Source organism: Camelus bactrianus, chromosome 18 (assembly GCF_048773025.1).
Source record: "Camelus bactrianus isolate YW-2024 breed Bactrian camel chromosome 18, ASM4877302v1, whole genome shotgun sequence".
In the NCBI taxonomy this organism is placed as follows: Eukaryota; Metazoa; Chordata; class Mammalia; order Artiodactyla; family Camelidae; genus Camelus; species Camelus bactrianus.
In genome coordinates this window covers 7,341,305-7,366,359 of record NC_133556.1, presented here as the reverse complement: position 1 = coordinate 7,366,359, position 25,055 = coordinate 7,341,305, and the positions used below count along the sequence as shown (strand labels likewise).

At 51.1% G+C, this 25,055-nt stretch overlaps 1 protein-coding gene across 12 annotated transcripts in view; it reads right to left on the bottom strand.

The window, feature by feature from the left end:
* Positions 1-25,055, bottom strand: part of CUX1 (cut like homeobox 1) — a 353,997-nt gene that overhangs the window by 15,520 nt on the left and 313,422 nt on the right. For 9 of the 12 annotated variants that reach the window (XM_074345859.1, XM_074345857.1, XM_074345864.1 and 6 more), the window contains 4 exons: positions 22,142-22,444; positions 19,833-20,021; positions 15,616-15,880; positions 914-10,627 (listed from right to left, as the gene is read on the bottom strand). The exons of the other annotated variants lie outside the window; for them this stretch is intronic. In XM_074345859.1, coding sequence (XP_074201960.1) covers positions 9,925-10,627; positions 15,616-15,880; positions 19,833-20,021; positions 22,142-22,444 — 1,460 coding nt within the window. In that variant the 3' untranslated portion in view covers positions 914-9,924. Of the gene's footprint in view, positions 1-913; positions 10,628-15,615; positions 15,881-19,832; positions 20,022-22,141; positions 22,445-25,055 lie in introns of those variants that run through there. 12 annotated transcript variants of the gene reach the window in all.

The window sequence follows — 25,055 nt, the reverse complement described above, 5'->3', positions numbered from 1 at the left end:
CCACATCCCTGAGTGAGGGATGAGACGGGGGCTGCCTGGAGCACCGAGCACCAGCGGGAGGCTCTTCCTGCTTTGGGGGTCTCCTACTGGAGGGAGGATGGAGTCCCGTTTAGCTCACGCTTCTGTATCCCATGTGGGAGCGTCACATTCTGAAACCTACAAATCAACACACAACAAACTAATATACCCCTCCCCACCCACTGGTCATACATCGGTGAGGGTGGCAGTTCTTTTCCAACCCTAGATCTCAAGATGAGAGACATCCTCAGTCACCAGCATGTGGAGCACCTAGCAGCCAACTCTGCAAGGCTCTCCCACCTCCAGCCCCGAGTGCTGGCTGAAAAGGCCCTTTCTCAGGAGCCCGATCCTTTCAGAAACCTGTAAGACACAGTTTCCTCCTTTTTCTTCCCACTCACTTGCCCACCTTAACAGGTGCCCTGAGCTTGTCCCTCTTCACATCAGGAGTCAGGGACAAAGCCAGAGCCCCCACAGAGCAGGCTGAGGCCAGGCCACTGGCCAGGTATGGGCTGCTACCATCAGCCCAGGGCCACACCCTGCAAGGTTAGCCCCCATTCCTGGTCCTCACGAGCCCAAAAGACATGCGATGGTGCCCCTATTTCGCAGACAAGGAAGCAGATGCCAGGAGGGTCAACACTTCAAAAGTACCCGAACGGTATAGGTGATTAACAGCAAGCAGGGATGCTGGCCCTTACAGAGCATGGACCGCGTGCCCAGATCCCCATGCATCATCCCCCCCAGCCCAGGTTTCTGCCAACACCTGCCGACGCCACACACCAGAGGAAGCACGGGAAGGGGCAGGGGTATCAATTCTTTAGATGCCCTTGGACCCAGGATGAAAGTGTTTGCTGCTCCTCCTCAGGCCAGAGCCCTTTAAATAAAAACAACCCACACGTTCTTGTGTTTGTATAAAAGATATTTACTTCAATTATCACACCTAGGGTGCTAGTGAATAATAATAATACATGGTGTGAGTTTCATACAGTGATATTGCTTCTCCATATCATATAGGGACCGTTGTACAGTGCTGAGAACAAACATCGTATGGCTAACCAAAGACAGAAGGGACAACGCCGAGGGGCCGACGGGTGCCTCCCCCACCCCCATGCCAGGCGGATCAACTTTTGACTCATCATGTCGAAAACAAATAGCAAGAAATAAAATGTTACCAGAGATGGGTCACAGCAACACAACAGAGGCTTCTCAAAGCTATTTGTACAAAAATGACGCCTTTTTTTGTCTTTTTTCTTTTTTGGTCAATTGGGTCATTGTGAGGATTAAAAAAAAAAAAAAGAAAAGTCGGTGATTGTGAGTATTAACAAACGAGCTCTAAAAACATCTAAGACTTAGTGCGTTACAGAAAATATAAAATACTGCTAAAATGTAAGACACCACAATACAGGGGGTGGGGGGAAGCTGAGCTTATTAGGAGTCGTCTGGAAGAGGCCCGCCGCCTGGCCGGCCGTCCTGTGCTGTGTTAGTTAGTAGTCTGGGCAGGAGCGTGGCCACCCGCAATCAGGGCAAGTAGTTATTGCACAATTGCAAAGAGCTAGGTCTTACTCAGTGGAAAGGGACGTGGAAAAAACTGCCTTCTCTTTTCCTCTTTTTCCTACTTTTATTTGCTGACAAACTATCCTCCAATGCTTTGAGAATGTTGAACGAATCCTCAAGTCTCCAAAATGCACAGCATTTTCTGAGAGGGGTCTCCGATGGTGTGGGACATGAGATGCCCGTTTTCTCAAGGGGAGAGGCGGAAAACAGTTCGAGAGAGAGAGAGAGAAATGCATAGACTACTTGGAGGGACTAGAAAACCTGTTGTGGGGGGAGGGGGGAGGGGGACGAGGGCTGTTATTTCATCGGAGGGCTTTCTTTCCAACAGACCAGAACGGAATCAGGACCCCGAACAGTGTCAGCGGGAAACGTCATGGCACAGAAGCGAGTCCGGGGCGGGGGGGGGGGGGGCCCTTTGGTAGCCCCACCTTGGGGCGGCGGGGGGCCCGGCCTCAGCCTGCGGGGGCTTCCCTCTCGTTTGGGGGCGGGGCCAGCCCCACCTCACCCTCACGCCTCATGAGCAAGCAGCTGGGGGTCTTGCTGGCTGTGTCTAACCTCCGTCCACGCTTAACCACACTTAACCACACGAAGGGGGAAGGGGCTCCCCCTCCCCCCGCCTCCCTGGCGTGGGCCCTGAAGCCACAGCCGGACTAAGAAACACAGATGCTCCGCAAGATGGTTTTGACCAACTCTGTATGCAAGGGAAACAGCAACGACATCAGCGACACAAGCCAACGAACCCACGTGGGCCGCGATGGCCTTGCCAGAAACCACGCTCTCGCCCGGAAGGCAGTCTCCGCCCGGCCGCCGCGCCCGCTCTGACCCGGGCTCCGAACCGTCATGAACCCAGAAGTCTTACCAGAGGCTCTAGGAGGCTTTGGGGGAACTGAACTTTGCTTTTCCTAAGTCTCCTCTGCAGCTCCTCGCCCGAGCGTCCTTCAGCCCGGCGCTTCCCTACACCGGTGAATTTCTGTTCATCAACTCTCTCACTGTAAAAAGTTAGACGTGTGGAGCCCACCAGGTTTGGAGTGGCTACTCCGGAGGCAGACGTCTAATTCTGCCAGAGGAGCCCCCTCGGCGCCCCCATCACATCCCCAGACCCTTCGGTTCTTTGGGGGCGGGGCCGGGCAGGGGGCAGCAGACGGTAACCACTGGAGTGATAGCAAAAAGCATTTATAACAACAACAACAACACAAAACAACAATACACTCCTGATAAGTCCTTAAATGATTAACCTAATAATAAATAGAAGAGGATAGAAATAATTTTTTTTTCCTCAAGGAAACATCCTTTTATAATTATCCTCACGCACGCTGGCGGGTCAGTAGCAGTCAATCCATCTCAACAAGAAAAGGTTAAGTGCTGGAAGGGATGGCTGTGGTCTCACACTTGGGAGGGTTCTCAGCTGCGGAGTCACAGGACCCTCCCACAACCTCGCCACTCTGCCGCCGGTTCTGGTGGGTGCCCGCGGCCCCTGCACGCCTAGGGCGGGAGGCAGGCTGAGATGGGGAGGTGGTGCTGGGGGGGTCCTGTTTTCCCTTCAGTTCATGAACAGACAGAACTACAGTGAACAAACTCGTCCTACTCCTCCTCCACAACCTGAATCGTCTTGGTCTAAAGCTTACTTTGAGTTCATTTGGTGTGCAATACATTATCTCTTAAAAATGAAGAAAAATGATTTCTATTGCACAGAGCTTTTACACATAGTTATCTATTTAAGTGCTTTCTGTTTAAAGCAAACTACAAAAAAAAAAAAAAAAAAAAAAAGAAAGAAAGAAAAAAGAAAGGAAAACGAAAAAGGAGAAAAATAGGAACCATAAAACAAAAGCAGCCCCGTGCCACTTCAACGCATCTTGCTGACTGGTGTCTGGTTTCACCAACGGAAGTCCCAATGCTTCCGTACACACTGTGCTTCTGATTATTTTCCATAGAGATGTAGCCGTGACATTGGGATATAAGGCACCTTTCCTTTCTGATCACAGAAAGCTTGATACATAGCATATAGCATATTTTGTGGTAGATAAAGCCTAAACACTACAGAAATTACAGTAACAGACTCTACTTCTTAATATTATTGGATAAACTAAAATGATCCATGAAAAGCAACTCAAAGGTATTTTAAATGTTTAGTAACAGGGGTGGGGGAAGTGCACATTTATGCCTAGCCTAATGTCTTTCTCTCACTAGCCTTTTAAAAAAAATTTTTTTTAAGGTTCTTTGCCTACAATGCCCAACTTTTAAAGTTAGCATTTTGGAGGAGACTAGGCGCTTTGGAAATGTCTTGTTAAAGCTAAATGTCACTTCATCCAAAAATGAAAACGGGGAGGATGCCACAGACAGTGTGGACAGTCTCTTTGGAGGGGAGGTGGTGACGGAAGGGCAGGAGCGAGGCCTGGGCAGGTGCAGGCAGCTCCTGCAATTAGGGTGGACTGTAGGGTGGGGGTGGCGGTGTAAGTCGCCTTTCCTTCTTCTTCCCTGACCAGGGGTGAGGCTCACAGGAGGCTGGGTCCGCTGGGGGAGGGAAGACCCTGGGGGGAGGGCTCATTTTGTGCTCAGTTCCCTGCTCTCCTGGCCCTCTCCTCTGCCGCCTCCATCTGCCCCCAGTGCTCTGGCCTGTTTCCAGCATGTCCCTAAGGGTCGCATGGGCTGGATCTATTTGGAACTTTAATTGGCAACTTGCTTTTCCTTTTTTCCCCGGTAGTCCGCATCTACCAAAAGGCAGAAACGGATGGGAAGGGGTATCATTTTGTCAAAGTGGACCAGTCTCTTAGCAAGCAGGTGTGCTGGCCAGACCGCCATCCAGTGCACCGGGAGATGGACATACATCCTATTGGAGTTTCAGGCCACCATCTTACCACTTAGGGCAGGAGCTCTGTCTCGGGGGTCACAAAGGCTCCCCGATCACCATGAAGGTCCGAACAAAATCTCAGCAGCACTGGGGGGATTTCTAAATGTGAGCTCTTCCCGATAAGCACTTGCAAATTCTTTCCATCAGAACATCTTGGCTGCCAGAGCGGGTGGACCCACATGCCACCAGCAGTCCCGGGAGCTGGTTTTCTTCAGCACGGGGCAGAAACTGGCATATTCTTTTAGGATGAAAGGGTCACGTGACTGAAGAACTGCGTGTGAACTGCAGAATGCCACGTCCTCTCTGGTCCTTGAGATGCTTCCCAAGATCATCTCATGGAAGGGGCTGAAGTGACAACCTCCCAGCGCCAGGGACAACAAAGACAGAGTTCCCCAATGGCAGGTAGGAGTCCTGAGGAAGTGTCCTCATGTGGCCATTTAGGGGCAGGCCAGGGCCAGGGAAATGGCTGTGACGGATCTCAACAGCTGAGCAGGAACTGGCAGAGAGCAGAGGCCAGCCAAAGGCAAGGCCCTCTGAGGCCCGAGACCGCCCCTGCCTGCAAAGGAAACAGCTGTCAGAGCTTCAGGAACAGGTGGAAGCCAAGAGAAAAATCCCTGTGCCTCGCAGAGCACAGCTGTCTGTCCACGTTGTGCTCACAAGAGGGGAGCTGCCTGCCCAGTAGGCCGAGAGACACTCACGGATGCCACGCTTCTAGATTTTTCTCTACCCCGATCCCCCCCGCCTCATGGTTCTGAGGGGTGAGGGGTGAGCAGTGACATCAAGTGGGAGCATGGTTAGTGAGGTAGTCGGGGACAAATGAGGAGTGTGACAAGAGAGGACAGCCAGGAACGGAGCCAAACCTCCAGTTTGATGGGGCACGGCTAACAGCCCACCACGCTGGCCACACACGCCGGAACCTCGCCCTGCCTCGTCTCCCCCGCATGGCTAGCTTACTGGCCTCCGTAAGTAGTGGCTTGGCCCTTCCGACTCTCGTTTTTAAAGGCCCTGTAGAGAGGTGCCTGCTATAGTGCATTCAAGGCGAAGGCTGTTGTTCCCCAGCTCAAGATCTGAGTCACCATAACTGTGTCACTTTGTGCTAATCCCAGAAGGACGTGCATTATTCTTTCCCTGGCTCCTCTGTTATTTTCAGGGAGGCCTGTTTTGCTAAAAATCAGAGGAATGAAAAAACATTGCATAGAAAGTCAACAGAGTTCATTGATCACCCCTGCATGAAAAGACATGAGTTTGGGGGAACAAAGAAATCTCATCCAACTTAGCTGGGAAGGCACCTGTCTGCAGACTGAGCTGTCTGGTGACTCATGGCTCAATCTCTCAGGGTGCGACTGCTGGGTGATCTTAGGGTAGTTACTGACGACAGAGCTTGCGAACAACCTGCCCTCTGCCTGGTTTGCTCACAGCTGCAGGGCTGATGCAGCCCAGGGCAAGGAGGCATTTGGGTGTTTCCTTCTTGGAGCTGGTGGCTGGGCCTGGGGGTGGGGGTGGCTGGGGAGAGTCTCTCACAGCCAGAGGGAGCAGAGAGGAACACCTGACCTGAAGCTCCATAGCACGCTGGGTCTGGCCCACCAACCAGCAGACCTGGCTTTTAAACGGGGAGAAAACAAAGATGCTCAGAGGAAGATGAGCAGGGAAGCATTTGTGCTTTGGAAGTTCAGGGAAACTGTCCCAGGGAGGCTGTGAACTGTTACCTCTTTGCCTCCATCACTTTCCCAGACACAGTGGCCACAGCTTGAGAGTAGTGACGAGTCAAGATCCTGGCATCTCCTGGAGATTCCTCCCAAGTCTCCGGACCATAAGCCACCTCGTGTTGTGATGTTCTTTGGGCAGGTGGGCTCTGAGCAAAACTGAGTGGAGCCAAATGGCTGGAGTAACCCTTTCTAAAGAGCGGTCTGGTAGGCAGAAATCACAGACATCCTGACTGATCCAGAAGTTCAAGGGAAGAGGTCATCTGGGAGCTAGGGGGCGCGAGCGAGCGAGCGAGCGAGCGAGCACGGGACTAGAACAGAACCTCCCCCCTGCCCCCCTTCCACCTCAGACACCACAAGAGAACGTGGGCAGGAACCGAGGGTCAAGAGGCTGAACGTGAACACTGACTGTATGCTGAGCCTCCACTTAGCCAGCGAAGTCATGGCAAAAACCGTAAGTTATGAACACTGCCTCCAATTAACAAAAAGAAGCCATTTAAAATGGTATAATGGAGCTTGTAATTAAGTGTTAGTGTTTTATACGGAACCGTTTTCCCCAGGGGAGAGGTACAAATCAGCTTTTTAAACTGATGGAGCGTAAAGAGGAAGAGGTCGGCTGCCTGTGGGAGCTGCTGCTTAGAACGCCAGCCAGCGGAAGGTAAACCCCACGGAGAGGACGCTGTTCAAGGCACTTGAATATTGCTTATCAAGATGAAAGATCAACCCTTGGACGCAAACTGAGGGGCGTAAGGAGGAGGGTGGGACACCCCACCTCTACCAACAGGTTTCTGTTATTTAGTGGCAGCTCTGAAAAGTATTACAGACAGTGATAGCTTAACACAAGAGATCACAGGGTTGGGATCGCAATAAAAAAAATAAATAGAGAAAAAATACAAACATGGAACTGCAAGCAAAATTTAACCAACTGATTGTATCGAGCACCCAGATGTAAGTCCGGCAAAAAAGATAGAATGGAAATCAGCAAAAACCTAGTTAAAACAACAACAACAACAAAAATGACTAAATTGCCTGGAAGAGCCAAAGTGGCTGTTTTAGACTGTTACTATTTGGCCACTAGGATGGACAGATTTATACTTTTTCGATTTCCTCGGATTTAACACCTTAGTGAATAACAGTCATGCCTTTAAAACGAAAACACTAGCCAGTATTCCCTGTTAACGCCCTGCTTTTCATTCTAATGAGAATCAGCTATTTGGAGATTCATCACATGTGCTGACAGAATTCCTCCTTGAGGTTTTCACGGAGAGGACACCACAGTACTGTTAGGGGCTCTGGTACTCACTGTCCTGAGGGTCACGAACGCAAACTCGTTCTTCTTAATGCACCCCAATTCAGCCAGATGTGAATCCGTTTTCCCCTTAAGCTCCTCCACCTTGACTTCTCTGCTCACTGAACCAGATTCCAAGTTCAGAGATGATATGCAACAATCAAAAGACAAACGGCCTGCCTCCCAGCCTCCTAGAGCCTTCTGAAAACTTCTTATTCATGAAAAGGCATTGTCTTTAGTGTAGTGACTCTTAAATTTGTGAAAACTTGAACTAAGTGCTGCAGTTGCAGGTTAAAAGACTGTAAATGAAATACATAATTTCTAAAACATCATGCAAGAAATGTGGTTTCACATCTTACAGTCAAAGTCCTACAAGTTAATTAATACAAGCACACTGAGGTGTCATAGCGGGAGCTTACCTTTAAAATTAGAACTCCCTCCCACCCCCCCAAATCAAAAAAAGGTAATATTAATTAAACTTAAGAAACAATGAATGCACCATTAAAATGTCATCCAAAGATGTTGACCTAAGACAAAGGTTTCAATGATACACGATACGGTCAAAAAGTTTTCAATCAGTAATATACAGTATGACAACTACATCTTGTAAATTATACCCAATACTGCCGGCAGTCTATCCCTCTAAAGAATATTTGCCCCTTTCATCCCTTCCTAACAATCAGATAATAAAATACAGCACCTATAAATAAGCAAAAAAAAATATATATATATACCGAAATCATCTATTGTTAGTTTAAAGATATGGCAATAAAGGAGTCTAAATTAGCAAACTTGTAGAAGCCATAACTGATAAAACAGCTTATTGAAAAAAGGTGGCAGTAATGCACTCTATGTGTGCACAGGTACTTAAGAAAATACACAGACGTATAAAATTGCACACACGCACACATGCACACTCTCATCCACCTCTGTTCTCACGCATATACACATAGGCGACAGGAGGAATCAGAGACAAGTTAGACTTTTGATTTGTACTTAGACTGCCCTAAACTGTGCATAAAAGAACGTTCCAAGAGGCAAAGTGAATGGAGGGCCAATGATCTGGTCTGGAAGTGAAGAGCATCAACGTTTTGGTGTGAGTTTGGGTCATCTCTACGGGGTTGGGAGCCGAGCCCAGACTGCCACGTTCTCTCTTCTGCAGGGAAGGAAGGAGGCTTCCCACGACGTCAACAGTCATCAGTGCTTGAGGTGGGAAGAGAGAGGGAGGGAAGGAGGGAGGGAGAGAGAGAGAGAGAGCGAGCGCTCGAGCGCGCCCTACCCAGGCCCAGGGAGCAGCGTCCCCTGGTGGGGCTCAGTCCATCAGGCGCCCTGGAGAGTGGTGTGAGGTGTGGTGCCTTCTGTGTCAAGGAAAGACTGCTGCCTACGAGATGGCGGGCCCGTCTGGCCCCAGAACTGCCTGCGGCGACCTTCGCGGCCTAACTCTTTCCTCCTTTCTTGAGACGCTCGCACGTGTGCAGACACACTAACACAGACGTCGACACCATAAATTAAACAAAATGAACGGGTACATGCTACAGTTCTAACTTGTCTCCTACACCTCCGAGATATGAGGTCTGATCAGCGTGCTCTGCGGTTAGAGGTTAAAAAGCAGATTATAAAATACCTAGATTCGGATCTTTTCTTTTTGTCCTGATTTGGCCTAGAATGGAGTGTATTAAACAAACCCTGGTCAGCAAAAGCCCAGAGTCAGTTAAAGCTATGGATCAATGTGCACTACATGTCAGGATTCTATTCACGTACAAGAAAACACTACGTCAGCTACCACAAAATCAGATATTTTCCTGATGTGACTTTTCTTTTTGTTAAAAAATATGTGGAGTAAATGTGTTTTTATTTTAATTCAAAGTTTCAAAGGAGAAGATTCTTTACTTGAAAATATTTAGGAATCCAAACTAGTGTGTTTAGAGTCGGTTTGACTGTGCAATCTCTTAGTGGCAACTGAACAGCTACAAAAACTTTCTTTTTAAATTTTTCTGAAAAATCCCCCCCCACCCCTTTTTTCCTGGTTTAAGAAGATAATAGTGTATTATCGCTCTGAAGCCATTAGATGGCAGATAAAAAGCCCCCTTTTAATATGTGGGTTTGATTTTTTTTTTAAAGCCCACACGAAAGAGGAGGGCACAAGGCAAAGCTGTAAGAGTTATTCCAGAACCTGTGGAAATCACTTAGGGCAATAAAAAAAACACTTCAGGGTACAAAAAAGCTCGACTACACATTTCCGTTTTCTTCCTTGAAAACACGACATAGATTGGGCTTAATGCTCCTTTGTTTTCTATATGCACCTTGGCCTATGGCGATTTTGCCCTGTGGCCCGCAGGGCGGTAAGTGCGCAACACGGTCCAGGCCGCGGAGTCGGCGCCCGCCCCTACCCGGCCCGCTTCGGCCCAGCTCGGCCCGGCTCCGCCCAGCTCGGCCAGACTCGGCCCGGCCCGGTCAGGCTCGGCTCCGCTCGGCTCGGCCCAGCCCGGCGGGACGGACGGGCGGGCGGCGCCCCCTCAGAACTCCCATTCGATGGGCTCCTCCCGGCTGGCGGCCTTCTCCAGGCGGTGGATTATGCTGTTCAAGTTCGCGGCCTTCTTCTTCCTCAAGGGGTTGTCTCGCGAGTCCCTGGCGCCCGCCGCCTCCGGGAGGCCGAAGAGGCTCTGCAGCGAGCTGGCCCTGCGGGCGGCCGCCGGCGCGCTGGTGCTTGGCAAAGCGGAACTCCTGTCGGCGCCGTCCCGGGCCCGGCAGGGGCCCTCCCCCGGCGGGGCGGCTGAGGTAGCGGCGTCCTCCCCGGCCGCGGGCGCGGCGGCGGGGTTTGGCACGGGCCCCGGGCCGTCCGCAGGGCCCTCGGGCGGCGGCGGCGGCGGCGGTGGTGCTGCCCGGGGCCGGCCCTCGTCGTCGGCGTCGTCCGGGGCCGGAGTCCCCGAGGGCGGCGGCTGCGCCTTCTCCGCCGGCCGCGGCGCCTCTTCCCGCTCCTCCGGGGCCGCGGCCGCCTCGGCCGGCCTTCCCTGAGACTTGGCGGCGGCCGCGGGGCCGCCCGACTCCTCGGCGTCCGCGGCGCCCGGGCCCTCGGCGGCCTCCACGCCGTCGCAGCTGTCGCCCTCCGAGCTGGGCGCGGCCCGGCCGCTCCGGGCCGACGGCGAGTCGCTGGCCCCGGCCTGGCCCTGGCTCCCGGCCTGAATCTCCTCAATAAACAGTTCTCTGCGGATCCGAGACCTACGAGACACAAGCAGGGGCGCACCGTGAGGGGGCCGCTGCACACCCGCGGCCCAGGGCTTCCTGCCTTCTCGGTCCCAACCCCCTCCTCCACCGCACTGCCTCTCACAGTCCCACCCAGCCCCCCAACAGAACCCTAGCCGTGGGCCAAGCAGAGGCCCCGCTGTGTCCCAAAACTTGGTGCCTCTGTGGAACCTGTCCCTTGGCTGGAATGCCAGTCCCCTCTTCTCCACTAGGATGGACCGCCAGCGTTCCTTGTTCAATGGCACATTTCCTCCATCTCCATCCCAACCCACCTCCAACCAGGCTGTGAAAGGCAGGGTCCCATTCTTTGCACACCCCAGGCCTAGCATGGTGCTTGGTGTACAGAGATCAAGACCGACTGAATTAATAAAGGGAAATGCAGAATGAATGATAACTACTGCTTCCTCATCAGGACTTCGTAAGAGAGAACCATTTATTAGTCAGTGCCCAAAGTGAAATCTTCAGCGTCCAGCTCTGAGCCCCCATGTCAGGGCTGAGGGATTTCACCAAATTATGTGTTTCAACCAACTCCCTCCTCTGAAAGAAGATGACCAGGAAAGGATCACTTTTGGTCAAATTGGGAGGAGACCAAGTAGGTGCTCCAACACATCAAGCATGTTCTAATCAAGCTGCCTTCAGCCTACAGTGGAAAGTGTGCTTCAGTACTTTGTTGGGGCTGAAGGCAACAGCTACAGAAGGACCCTGGCCTTCCCTGCTTTGGAGCCCTGGGTGATGTCATGAAAGGGCTCTTGTTAAGTCTGTTTAATTTTGTGTCAGAATTTCTTTTCCCATCATGCTCATAGTCCTAGGCTCAATCAGAAGTCTCTAGGTGTTTCTTCCAAAGAGCTGAAAAAGTCTGATAGCATGCCAACTGTTAGTGGAAAAACATCTTTGGGGAGATTAGCAGTAAGCCCAGTGTCTTGCAGAAACTGGGCCTGCAGAAAGCCCTTGGGTGAGGCATGCATGAAAACATTTTCTGCAGTGCGTATAACTCAATAAAGGTAACATTTTTTGAGAACCACTATATGCCAGGTCTTTCTTATGCTAGATATAGGGAGTGCTGGAGCCAGGGATAATATGGCTGTAGTTTAGTCCAGTGTATCAGAACTCTGGTTGTGGATATCTGGCTGCACAGTTTTTTGCTCCATACATAGGGTGAGCTCTGACCCTTGTCTGAAGATGATTCCTGAGTCAGAGCTGCAGGGGGAGGTCCTGAAGTCCCCCAGAAGTTCCCAGCGGGTAACAGAAGACCTTCCTTCCCTGGGGCTAGCTTGGGAGCCCATGAAATGGCAACTCCTGTCGACAGGCTGCTGGGAACTTTGCTAGAAGGGTGGACCTGCTCTTTACTGGCTTTCAAGCCTGTTGACAGCTAAAAATCCAGTTGGGGTGAACACCCAGTCCCATTCCACCTTGGTTGGGGAGGTGGGAGGCTAGATAGGCAGGTAAGGGTTTGGTTCTGTCCAGGCAACAGGCCCACCAAGGGCTCTGAGTCTCAGGGGCAGCCTGGCCCAGAACGGAGCACAGGCTTTTTGGAGCCAGGCAAACCTGGGTTTGAAATCTGGCTTGGTCACTCATGAGCTGGGCAGTTTGCACAAGTTCCTCAGCCTTTTTGAGCTTCAGTTTTCATATCAGAAAAATGTGGAGAATAGCATCTTCCTTGTAGAGATGTTATGATTAAATATTAACGCATAAAATAGGGGACACAAAGTAGACCAGAAAAAAAAAAAAAGGAACTATTCTTACCATCTAGCTGCCTTTTGAGTGACAAAATCCCTGTTGTAAGTGTTTAAGGCTGAGACAGAAGGACTGAGGGAGGGAAGGGACAACTTCATGCCTGGGGCCTGGGATCCAGGCTGCCACTCTCCCAAGCTCGGCTAACGTGTATAACCTTTCTCTGTAAAATGGGGCTGGCATCACTGCACTGACTGTGATCAGAGCAGGTAATGAGATAACATCTGTAAAGCTCTTGGCTCAGTGCCTGGCACGTGTTATGTGCTTGACAGACATGAGACGTCATCGTTCTTAGCCTACATTTGTCTCCATGTCCGTGAGGAAGATCATCTTCTGCTCTAGAAGGACTAGGTCCCAGCTGCAAATCTGGTTTTCAGACAAGTTGTTCAAAGTCGATGGGATGCCACGGCTTTTAGTACTTGGAAGAGGTTCTACTGGGTGGATCTGTTGTTCTCCAGGAGACCAGGTGTCCTGGGGTAGGTTGTTCCAGCATTCCTGGGGAAATGGTCACCCTAAAATACTTCTAGTTTCCCTGGGGTGAAAGGATTAAAGGAAGTAAAGTTTTGTTTTAAAATTTTTAAAAGTTTCCTTTTTAAAGAAAATTTTTGTTTTTTTTTTTTGTGGGGGAGGTAATTAGGTTTATTTATTTATTTTTATTATTGTATTTTTAACAGGGGTACTGGGGATTGAACCCAGGACCTCCTGCATGCTAAGCATGTGCTGCACCACTGAGCTATACCCACCCCCCTACCAAGTTTTATTTTTTTTTGATGGGGGCAAAAATGGAGCCCAAGCATTACTCCGAGGGTTCCAGTGGTGCAGTAAAAAATAAAATCAGCTTCTGTTTAACTCCTGCGGAAAGGACCTAAGGAACTGTCTTCTCACTTGGGAATTAAACACATTCAGTGGGTGTGTGCTGAGAGCGACTGTGTGCTGGTCCTTGTGCGAAGCTCTGTGGGGAATACCAGGAAAGCTGCTCTGTACTGAGAATTTAAGGGGAGAGCTAAAGCCAAGGAGAGAAGGCTTGCTCAGTTGGAATCTCTGCACTTTTCCTTTAGGCGACCTTAGGCAAGTGACTTCCGTTCTTTGGGCTTTATGCCCATTCTGAATGACCCGGTGCCACTTCTCATCCTGCCTATTTTGTGGTTTATAAAATTCTTCTCTAGTTCAGTTCTTCTTTTAAGACCCTGCACATATCATACGTCTTCCGGGAGAGTCAGCCAGGTCTCTGTGGGTGAAACTAATTTCTGCTCCCAGAACGTGGTGCTCCCATGTGACCTTCCCAGCCTGCTTTGCCGCGGAGTTGTTTGACAGGAAGCATTTATTGAGCATCTACTGTAGATCTGAGCTCATGACTAAGTTTGGAGGTTCTAAAGCTACTCTGTCTGTCTCTCCCTTCTCTCTTTATGGTTGAATTTGCTTAAACGTACAACTGAGGCATCTCCATGACGACCAGCTGACCACCACGAGACGGCATTACCATGGTTGTCAGGAGATCGGCAAGACAAACCCAGGGATTGTGTGCCCTGGTCAGGAGGCAGTGATTGCCACTTAACTGAGGCCTCTAGGGGCATCTGGAAGAAAAGGTGGCCCCAGCAGGGCCAGGGGACATGACTTTGGAGATGTTTTGTGTAACTGGTAGCACTTTTACCCAGATAAACTCAGCAATCTACAGCTTCATGCACTTCTGTCCAGAGTTAGGATACTTGCGTTAAAATGGACATAACTTGCAGAAGATTGGAAAGTACACATTCAAATGCACCTTTGTGTCTAGAAGGTGAAAATGGGATTGTGTAACACCGGCAGCGAGAAGCTCCGGTGGGCCTCTGCCCATGTTTCCACTCACTCTCCATCACTGCACCTGCTCACTACTCTTGACGTTCCTTCCACATAGAGGGAGCTCCATCACCGTAACTGCTCACCTTGCCCTGCCTCTGTTTCTATCTGATCGGTAAATTTAGGATGAATAAGCTGGTTGTGCTCAGCTTGTGTACGTTTTTTGTCTTCTGGGGAGCCAGCCCACACGTGGGTAGGCCTGCCTGGGGCCAGCGCTGCCATGATGGACACATCTGCCCGGTTCTCAGGGTCAGGGAGCAGGCCTGTCTGGCTCTCGCACTAAGCTACATCTGCTAACATAGCCTTCATCAGCAATAAAGGTATTATTTTGGCTCCTATCGAACATTTAAAGAATGTCCAACTTGTTCAGAACCTGGGAGGTTTATTGGGCCCTTTCAAAAACTCCAGCAGAACCTATCAGATGAGGCCAGGACCAGTTAGAGACAGCTCCTCCCTCCAGCCCCGACTGTCCATGACCTGCTGTTACCAGCCACTTGTTTCAGGTGAGGAACCGTGAGGGCTCCACCCGCACTGGCTATCCATGTGTACTTGTCATCTCGGTATAACCAGGGGCGCCTACCCCAGTTTTATGGAGCCCTAGAGGAAATGATCTGATGAGAACTAGTGATTGAGATGGCCACTTACAGGGCATTAAACAGGCAGGAATTTCCATGGGGCCGCTGGGAATTCTTGGTTTCTAGCAGCAGGGAGTCTTGGTTACAGCTGTGATCAACAATTCATTATCTGTCAGTGGATTTCCATTATCTAATCCAAATATTTTGTCCCAGCCTGCTTTGTTCTACAGGCAAGCACTGGGCCCTTCCCTGCTTAGGTCAGTTTGTTTTTCATCTGTAAAATGTGGATAAAACTGTATCTCCTATATAGTTGGGAGGATCAAGTGATACCATGTTGGTTAAAACACGTAGCTCAGTGTCTACAGACCTAGTAGATGCTCAATAAGTCTGCACCAACTCATGACTTCCCCAGAAGGAAGGGTCTCACACTACTTATTTAATTACAAAACTAGTCAAACTCATTTGGAAAACAATACAGTAAAAGACCCTGAGAAAGAATCCAAAAAACTGCTACTGTGGACCCATACGTGCCTACACTCTCCCTTATTAAATGATGTCTCTGAGAGATTTTTTTTTTCTGATCCAGAAGATATGGACTGTCCCTACCTATATGACTCCATCTTTGGAGTTGAAAATGCCAATTTAACATAAAAGGCCAACAACTGCCCAGACACCAAGTTCTCAGTCCCTAGCAGCCAGGCCGCGTCCCGAGACCGCCCCGCACAGTTCCTGAGCTGCCAAGCAGGTTGGCCTCGCCCCGAGCGGGGGCTGGAGGCGCCCCTCCGGGAGCGGCGGCTTCCTGGGCCGGGGGCACCACCGTACCTGTAGTTGTGGAACCAGTTGATGACAGTGCTGGTTTTCAAGTTGAGCTGGGTGGCGAGTTCCTCGATGGTTTTTGGTGACGGGTATGGCTTTTGCTGATATGCTCGTTTCAGAGCTTCTTTCTCTTCAGGAGCCAGCACCACCCGCGGTTTCTTCAGCTGGTGCTGGGGCTGGGGGCTGGCGCCCTGGCTGTAGTCGATGCCAACGGAGGGGGGCTCGCAGGGCTGGCTGTCGCTGACCGAGCTGTGCCGCCGCTTCATGTAGGCTGAGGGAGGGGAGAAGTCAGACTGAGGTGCAGGCCTGGCCGGCAGGTCCACCCAGGCCCCTGACCCGCGTGCGACACGGTGTACCAGCCGCCCCCGTGACTTCTGGGTAGATTGTGGCAGCTGGCTGTGCCTCTCTCCTCCTCTAAGAGCGTCTCAAGACACTTGGACTAGAACCATTCTGAAACCCAGCATGCTCTCCTCAAGGCCCCGCTCTGTTGTACTGTGGGTCCCCGTCTGTCCCTGCAGGAGTGCCTGTTTAGTGGGACACGGGGATAGACAGATGGCCCTATAGAGGGCAGTACGGAGGCAAGCACAGGGTGCCCCGGAGGGGAGTGCTGGTGGGGGTCGGGGAGGCTTCCTAGGAGACGTGATGTGGAAACTGAATCTGGAAGGACAGAGGGATGAACCAGAAGAAAACAGGCAGTGAGGTAGCTGGTGGGAGGCTGCTCCAGAAAGTGGGGAGGGCTTGTGCCATTCATGTGTCTTTTCACTGTGGACAAGGGTTAGGAGGAGTGGTGGGCAGTGGGCTGCGACAAGGTTCAGGGACCTCAGGGACTCCGTGTATGACTGTCCCTTGGGGATGTGCTGAGTGGGCTGCGAGGTAAATGGGGGGGTGACTCCTGGACTGTAAGTCATCTACTCTGTCAGTGCTGTCTGTGCTTGTCGGCTCCCTTCTGCTGTTAGGATCACTAATCACCTACTATGCTTCAAGTTAAAACCATCCAGACTTCTTGAGCAAATGAATCGTCTATAAAGGTCATTCTGGTGGACTAGTTTGGAATATGGTTTGGAAATTCCTTAAATCTTCCTAAAACCATTGGAAGATGAGAAATAATATCACTGAATTCAAATGGCACGGGGCAGTAAAAGTGGTAGCATCAACCAGCAGCTAAAATTCATCATTTAATCCTCCCAGTTACGCTGTGGGACAGAGACCATTCCCATCCCTATTTATCGATGAAAACACTGAAGCCGAGAGAGGTTCCACGATTTGCCTGAGCTCACACAGCTAGTAAGTGACAGAACTGAGGTCGACGTGAGTCTGTTCTGGGCAGTCTGCCTCCCCTGCCCTGCCAGGGGGTGGCCAGTCCCCCGGCCCTGCCTCGGCATGGGAGCAGGGCCTGAGGCTGTGTCTGTGGGACCCGCGGGAAGCCAGGGAGACGCACTTCAGCAGCACTGCCACTCGAGTCTCAAATGTCACAGAAGACTATTAGGGTCCATGTGGCCACCATGGAGAGGAGCCCAGCCCACGAGCTAGCTAGTGTGTGTGTCTATGTGCTTGTAGCTGTGTGAAGAGGTTGGTTCAAGGGCCATCTCATAAAGGGAACAGAAAGCAGAGGGCAGACCAGGGTAGAAAAAAAGCCCAAGTTTGGATTCCTGCTTATGCCGACTTGAAGTCAGGTAGGATTTACAAGAAGGAAAGAAAGGAGAACAATAAAAGATTCACGCTAAAGGGGGAAGAATCACAAGCTTTATGGGAGGGAGGGCAGCACGGCCCACATGTGCACCCTGTAGCCAGGAGTACCGAGTGCGGAATCTGTAACCTAGTTCGACTGGGAGCATAATTTATTTTCACCTATTTTAAAGGGATTCAAATTATTTTAATGGCGCTCATTTACTAAGCACTCATATGTGCTGGTGGTTGTCCTGGGTACCTTCTCATCCTCACAACCTGAAAGTGTTATCTTCATTTTATAGATGTAGAGATTTAGTCTCAGGAGTTACTTAATGGGCCATTCTATGATTAGAACTCAGAAACAAGTGAGAAGCAAATCTTCTCCTCCCAAAATTAATATAACAGAGTCAGAGGCCAGAAAGAGACGAGCCTGGTCTGTTCAGCCAGCCCCCGGCACTGGGCGGATGACCAGTAGTCTACAGAAATCACAGGAAGCCCTGTGCGCTGGGTCACCTGCTGCTATGTCTGCGGGGTCAGGTGCCTTGGTCTCCTGCTGGGGCTGGTTAGTGAGCATCCGCATTAGGGAGAGAAGACGACGGGCCCGCAGCTGCTCAGGGACCTTGGGAAGTGCGGAGGGGCCCTGGCCCCGTGGAACCAATAACTCTTTGGTAACACAAGATGGCGCTCAGAGCCTGTGCAGAAGGGGAGAGGAGGCCTAGGGAACCCCCAAAGATGTCCTTGTGGGGGCTGAGGTCCTTTTCTACTGGCCCAGGAGGAAAAACACACCAGCAGGTGGTCAGGGGGTGACCTTCGGTGGGCTGGGTGGACGTGCAGAGCTGCCGTCGGGAGGCAGCTGCAGGCCCAGCAAGCTCGAGGCAGGAGGGCGCTGCCTTTGGACAGCGTGCACACAGCTTTCAAACTGCTTGGGTGGGCGCTGGTAATTGTTGAAATTTGGTGATGGATATGTAGGGTCATTCTTTCTATGTTTGCGTCTGAAATTTCCCATAATAAAGAAGTGAAAGAGCTTTGGTGGGGGCACTACATGGCACCGGGCCTCGGGAGCATGCAGCAGGGCCTGGAGCTGCACATCGGAGGGCGGACAGGGCAGGAGCCCACCGGAGGGCCTGGAGGGAGTGGAAGGCCACTGCCTGGGCACCTGGTCCCAGCGTGGCAGGCACTCAGCACAAAGCAGCCAAACATGTATGTGTCTGAGGGTGCCAGCTCTGAAGTCTGACAGCCCAAGTTTGGATTCCTGCTTATGCCGACTTGAAGTCAGGTAGGTTTCATAATGCCAGAGCCTCATTTTCCCTGGATAATGACATCTATACTGGGTGGAGGTATGTGGACTGAGTGAAGTCTGCAAATAGGAGGTACTTAGGAACTAGAAGCCTCTATTGTCATACCAGGCCAGCCCCACGGAGCTGGCATCAGACACCCTTGCTTCTTGGAGCTCCAGCCCTTTCCTTGGTTGGGTAGAACAGTGATGTTCAGCTGGAGGTGAACAGCAGACACCCCTGGGGAATTCAGAGGGTGCAGGCCTGGGCTCCACCCACCCCCTGGCTCAGATGTGATGGGGGTGGGGCCAGGCACCATCATGCGGTGGTTGGGTAGGGGGTTGTGATGCCCACCCTCTAGCTGAGGTCCTCTGCAGAAGCTGACTAAGGAGGGCGGTCACAGAGTCCTATGGCCAGCCCGGCAGCTGGAGCCCACTCTCCACATCTGAAGGATTCAGATTCAGCCACCAAGGGAGCTCACAGCACTATAGGTGACCCAGGGCTGTCCCCTCTGACGGGAGGACTCCCTAACCAGGAGCAGCACGTCCGAGGGCCAACCAGGAGACAGAGGAGGCGGCACTTTCTGCCGCCAAGGAAATCCTTTAGGATTCCCTCCTGTGTTGTGGCCCGTGGAAGAATGTTGATCAACACTCAAGGGCTCCGGGTGTACCTGGAGAAAAGCACTGCGCTTGGCCCTGCAGGAGGCCGTACCCGCTAAGCCCCAGAGACTAGGAAGTAACAGCAAGAGAGAGGTCTGTTCTGGCAGGGATCTGCTCTGCCATTCTCCAGGCTGGGCGACCTTCACGGAGGCAGCTCACTTCTCTCAACCAGAGTCTCCTTAGCTACAAATGCATTTTTTTAATGACCTCTTTGATAGGATTATATATGGAAGACCCTGGCATGTGGTCTGTGTGCAATTAAATGTTGTAATACCTCACTCACCCAACAGAAGAAAAGACAACAAAGGAACCAACACTCAGTGGCCTTACTCTCAATAAGAAGAGAAAGATACACTGGCCGCCAGGGTGGCTGAGGAATTATCAAAGTGCCTCTAGGTGCTAAATGTCTTTGGGTTCAGGCTGCTAGGCAGAAAAAGCCACAAATCTTCCCAGTCCTTTAGGTACTCATCGGTGGATGACTGTCAAAAAAATCCTTTGCCCTGCCTTATAGTCCCTTGGTCACGGATCAATGTCCCTCATCAGCTCGGTGTGAAGGCTTTAAAAGCAACCACGCGTTTCTAAATGAGAAAGCAATTGGCCAGGGCAGGCGGCAGGGAGTTACCTTTCTTTTCCATCCGTTTCATGTCCATCAGCTTCTCCACATTGTTGGGGTCATTCAGCCACAGCTGCATCCGGACAAAGGGCTCCCGTCCCTTCAGACTGAGCTTGTGCCAGGGCTTTGGGCGAGCAAGGAGGTCGGAGACGGAGCCTTGGGTGAGCCCTAGGATGGTCTCCCCGAATAAACGCTGACCTGGAGAGAAAGCAGGACCGAGATAAATGTCATTGCTGATACCCAGGGATCTGGCAGGACAAGTATGTGTCAAGGTTAAAAATCAGAAATGGGGGTTGAAGACCTAGAGTCTGATAGGCTGGGTCTTGGCTTAGAACAAGCACTTCATAGAAGCACTTCCTTAACGAGACTTGTGACAGACTCTGTTGGTGACTCTTTCATTCTGCTGACACACAAGGTTTCTCTCAAAAAAGCCTTTGGGCTTCCGATGAACGGAGGCCTGGATAACACCTGCGGCGTTCATCAGAGGTGGTTCGCCCCACACCCGAGCTCAGGAGGGTAAGCAGCGTGTGGGAGACCTCTCCTTCACAACCCAAACCGCAGGGCTGTCTGCACCGGCTCCTTTCGCCATTAGCAACGTTATCAGGTCTTGCTGAGAAAACAGGCCACTTGACCCAGGGTCACAGCAGGAAAGAGCAGGAGAAAAAGCTCCTCAGCTCTGTTTTTCTGAAAAGCAGGCCATTTCTGATTCTAAAATCTGTCCCCGCCATCCAAGCAGCTTTTGCTGACTGGAGCTCAAAGTGGACCAAGCCCCCCTCCTCTGAGGCCGCGGCCAGAGGCCTGCTCCCTAAGCTGATCAGAGGGTATTTCGCTCTGCAGGACACAGCGGTGATGGTCTGCAGTGTTCGTCAGAGGCTTCAAAAGGAAATTTCTCTTCTCTGAGAGCTATTCAGCTGCAGGTGAAGAGGGGCCACCACTTTTAAAAGTACAAATGGGAACCAGACACTACCTGAAGGACCTGATGGGAGAACTTCACTGAACAAGACTGCTGAGTGGAAACGCAGGCCGGGACCACGGAGGCCAGTGTCGGGTTCCATAAAGTGTCTAGAACACGACCCCGGCTCTGCGCCTCAGTGCAGGGGACTGTGGGTGACGGCTCACGCCCTGCACCTGTGAGAGGGAGGCACCCCTGCCTGTGCTCACAGGGTGGTGGTTAAGGCAGGGGAGCACTGCCTTGTAAAAAGCAGGACTCCAACTAAAAGTTTACTGCAGGGGAAGCTTTGGATTTGAGAAATTAAATTTTTTTGGTATCAGTCATTTTAAGTGAGAGGTACATTTACTGATTTTGTAAACCTATGGTTTCTCTGCTTCTCAAACTCTTAATTTAGCCTAAAGACATCGTAGGTCTTTGTTGTGGCTGTTTTAATTTTACCCAATTCTAATCTGGTAGGCAAATCTCACTTCATTCCAAGGCGCTTGTTATGTTCAGGAAAGTGATATATATGAACAGCTAGTTACTATCTGCTTGACCCACCCAATTGCATGGGGGGGGGGAATCAAGTGATTATTCTTGGAAAATTATTTGTTTTACTTTTAGAGGTTTCACAGCAGTGGCTCTCAATTGTTTTGGAGTCACAGACCCATTTGAGAACCTGAAGAAATCTACCGGCCCTCACCCTTTAAAATGTGCACAGACACGTTCTGCGTGTGACTTTTAAGGGGTTGACCCATGGACACCCCATGACCAGGTCAAAGGTTAAGAGGATGCCTAGGTCTTGACCAGTTGCCTTATTCAGCCATAATTTGGCCCCCTTTGTGTCTATTACTCCTCTCAGAGGGAAGGGGGGCCAAGCCGCCTCTTTTCTGGAGAAGCCAAGACCCGCTGGAGCAGCCACAAGCCTGCTTCTCATCTCGAAATCCAGGGTGACGCTGCCGTGGAGGCTTTTCTGGAAGTTCCTGCTCCAGGAAGAGGGAGTCACCTGCCTGCTGGGGAAGTTTCACCCCTCAGATCGCTGATGTGTCTTCCCAGCAAAGCCTGACCCCGTCTGTCGGGCTCCTTCCACGACGCCATCCAGATGCTGCCGGGCCCCTGCCGATGCCACCCGGCTCTGCCCCGTTGAGGACCTGGGGCTCCACTGGGTGGTCGGAGCGCCTGGCCTGGCCGGGTGGGGCTGACCTGGGAACTCTAGCCCGCTGTGAAGCCTTAGCGTTGACAACTGGAGGACTTTTAGGTTCTTTTTAGGCAGCCTGTGAATGTTTAAACCCTTTGGCTGAGAGCCCCTCTCCCCCTATTCTTCCTGAAACTCCTGACAGGAGACGACCCGCCGCTTCCTGACCTCGAGGCTGGGGAGGGAACATACCGAGGTTGTTGTCGGTCAGCACCTCCTTGACCCTCTTGGTTATGCCGTAGGTGTCCAGCTCTGGAGACATGGCCACCAGCTCTTGAATGCTGAGCGCTGAGTGTCCGGAGAGAGGCAGTGGGGTGGTGGGCTGAGAGTCTGAAGCGGGCTGGTCGCTGGGTTCGGGCGGTTTGCCATCCTTACTTGTTTCAATGGGGGGACAGGGCTGCTGGACCAGTTCAGTCAAACTCTTCACTGATTCGCTAGAGCTCATCGGTGATTCGGGCGCAGGGCTGCAGCTGGCAGAGGTCTTTGGAGTGCTTTCTGCAATTGAAGCACATGGAAAACCAAGGCTGAATATGGCTGTCTCCCCACGGACGTCCACTCTCCTTATCTGGGAATTACTAATTAAACGCCTGTATGAGAAGGAGGCCGTATGGCAGCCTGTGGATCTAAATGATTGTATCATGGCTTTTTAACTGAGAAGAAATCTCTCATGTTCTGTATTAAAAAATAAAAACTAACAGCAATAGAAGGAAAACGAGGGGTTTCAACAGGTTTCTGAAGGCTCAATAAAGGGCATCTTGTTAAAAAATATGTCCTATTAATCATATGCTCTTACACTCCTGTTTTCTTCCAGGGGAACCCCATAATTCTGTAATTCAGAAGCACCTTGGCTAGAATATAATCTGCATACTTTTTTGTCCATAATTTCTAGCACGAAATGGACCAATTACTTTCAGTGAGGACTGCCTATGGTGTGGTCACCCCAGCGATGAAGACCCTCGAAGAAGAGGCCTGAAGCCTTGGCTGCAGGTCCCGGGCCTCGAGCTGAGCTGGGACCCGGGTCAGTTCTCCCTGTGATTCCAGGAGGCTCCACGGCGCCCGCCCTGGAGGGAACCCACAGAAGAGGAGCACCGCCCTGCTCTCGTCAGATCCCGGGACGTGCCTCTGAAAGCGCCGCTCTTTGCGCGCCTGCACCACGCTGTCCCTGCCACAGCAGCGGCAGCCAGGTCTCCACGCTCTCCTTTCTGCTGTCTTGCTGCAGGTGCCTGGTGGGGAGTGCCACCCGCGCTCTGTTGGTGAGTGGTCCCTTCTGCCTCTCTGTTAGCATCACCCTGACATCCATTCTAGTTTTGGGGTGCCTGGAATAAAGGTTTTGGCCATTTCTTAATTTCCAAATAGAGAAAGAATGTCCAGGAGGAAAATGCAAAGTGATCTCGCACTGTGGTCCTACCCACGAGGGAAACCTATCTTTGGCTCAGTGTCTGGGTGAGATCTCCCACCATCCCTGCTCCCACCAGGCACGGTGCACGGTGAGACCCCACAGCGCCATGCGTGAGGGGCCAGGACAGGCGCTGTCATGTGGGTTCTATGCCCCCGGGGCAGAAAACTCAGAGGCCAGGCCACGCAGTGCACATTACCATATGTTTTGTATAAATACCTACAAAGATAAAATCCCAAAGAAAACACACGGGTGGCCCCCAAAATACTCATTACCTGACTAAACAAAATTTAACTCTAAGTAATAACTGAATTTCAATTGACCATGTAACTGGAGTGTCCTTTGCTGGACACACTCTATCCAGGATAACGACCTATTCTGAACTCGAGAGGATGGAAAGTGTATTCCAAGTACAAGTGATATTTTGTATAAATACCGACAAAGATAAAAATCCCAAATAAAACAATTGCAATTCAACCGATAAATTCATCCATTGTCCTAAACTGGTACAGAGTTTCACCATCACATAAAGCTGTGTCCTCAACCTGGAAAATCAGGTTAAAAACAAACAAAACACTGGTTTGTGAAAGATGTAAAAGAGACAGATGTAAACGGCAGAAATGGTCCATATAAATCTTAAAGGCAATGTGAATCCTACAAATCGGATTTCTTCTTTCTGGTCACCTCCAGGTCATCATACAACTGGATATAAAACCCAGCAAATGTTATTTTTGTATCTGAAGCAGCAAAGGAATTGTACTGTAAATTTGCCCTGATTCACCCATGCGAAGGACCAATTTGGCAGACCATCCATCTTGCTCACCGTATCCTGTCAAGGATGGCATGAATCCCCTACATGATAAACAGATTCCTTCTCGGGTTGGTGTCCTTTAACCCACAGCAAGGTCAGAATCATGGCTGCCTGGAGAACACACTGTGAGGTGCTGCTGCCCGAGCGCCATCCCTGTTTTGTTCTGGGCGCAGGTGTAGGTGGGTCCCCCTGAATAACTCCTGGGGAGGCACTCTTCCCTTCCAGGCATTCTCAGCAAGACACTCACACGCATTTTTGTCAGGAAACCCCCCGAGAGAACTGAGCCGAGGTGTGTGCCGCACATTACTGGTGTCCCTCTGGGCTCCCGACCGTGACTGCAGACAGAGGCAGACCCCCAAGAGCGAGACCCCACTGGGCCTTGAGACATACCACGTGCCTTGTATCTGCACCTCTGCTCTGAGCCTGTGTCTAAACTGTACCAGATGAGTGACAACTGTTCACTGACAGACACACGTGCTCTCAGGTCACTCACTGAGAGGACTGGCCCATGTTTTTGGAGACACCGGGACAGATACAACAGGAAATGGGACCGCTGGACACACCACGAGTCCATATGCTCAGAACATCACATTGGAGAGAGTCATTCTCATTTCTCTAGAAAGCTATTTCTGGAAAGCAACACAAAACCAAACCCATCAACCAGCTCCCATTGCCCCCTGGCGAGGAGGCTGGGCCCCTCGGTGCCAGGAGGACAGGTGCCCATGGCTTACAAGACAGAAGAAGAGACATAGTCAACAGAGAAGGAGAAATATTACTTTCCTTTTCCAAAAATTAGCAAGTGGAGACCTCTGGTTAAAACAATACTTTTGGAAAGAACAAGGCTTTAGGCTCTCTGTGTAATTAAAAATAACTTAAACAAGAGAAAAAGGAGGAGCCCT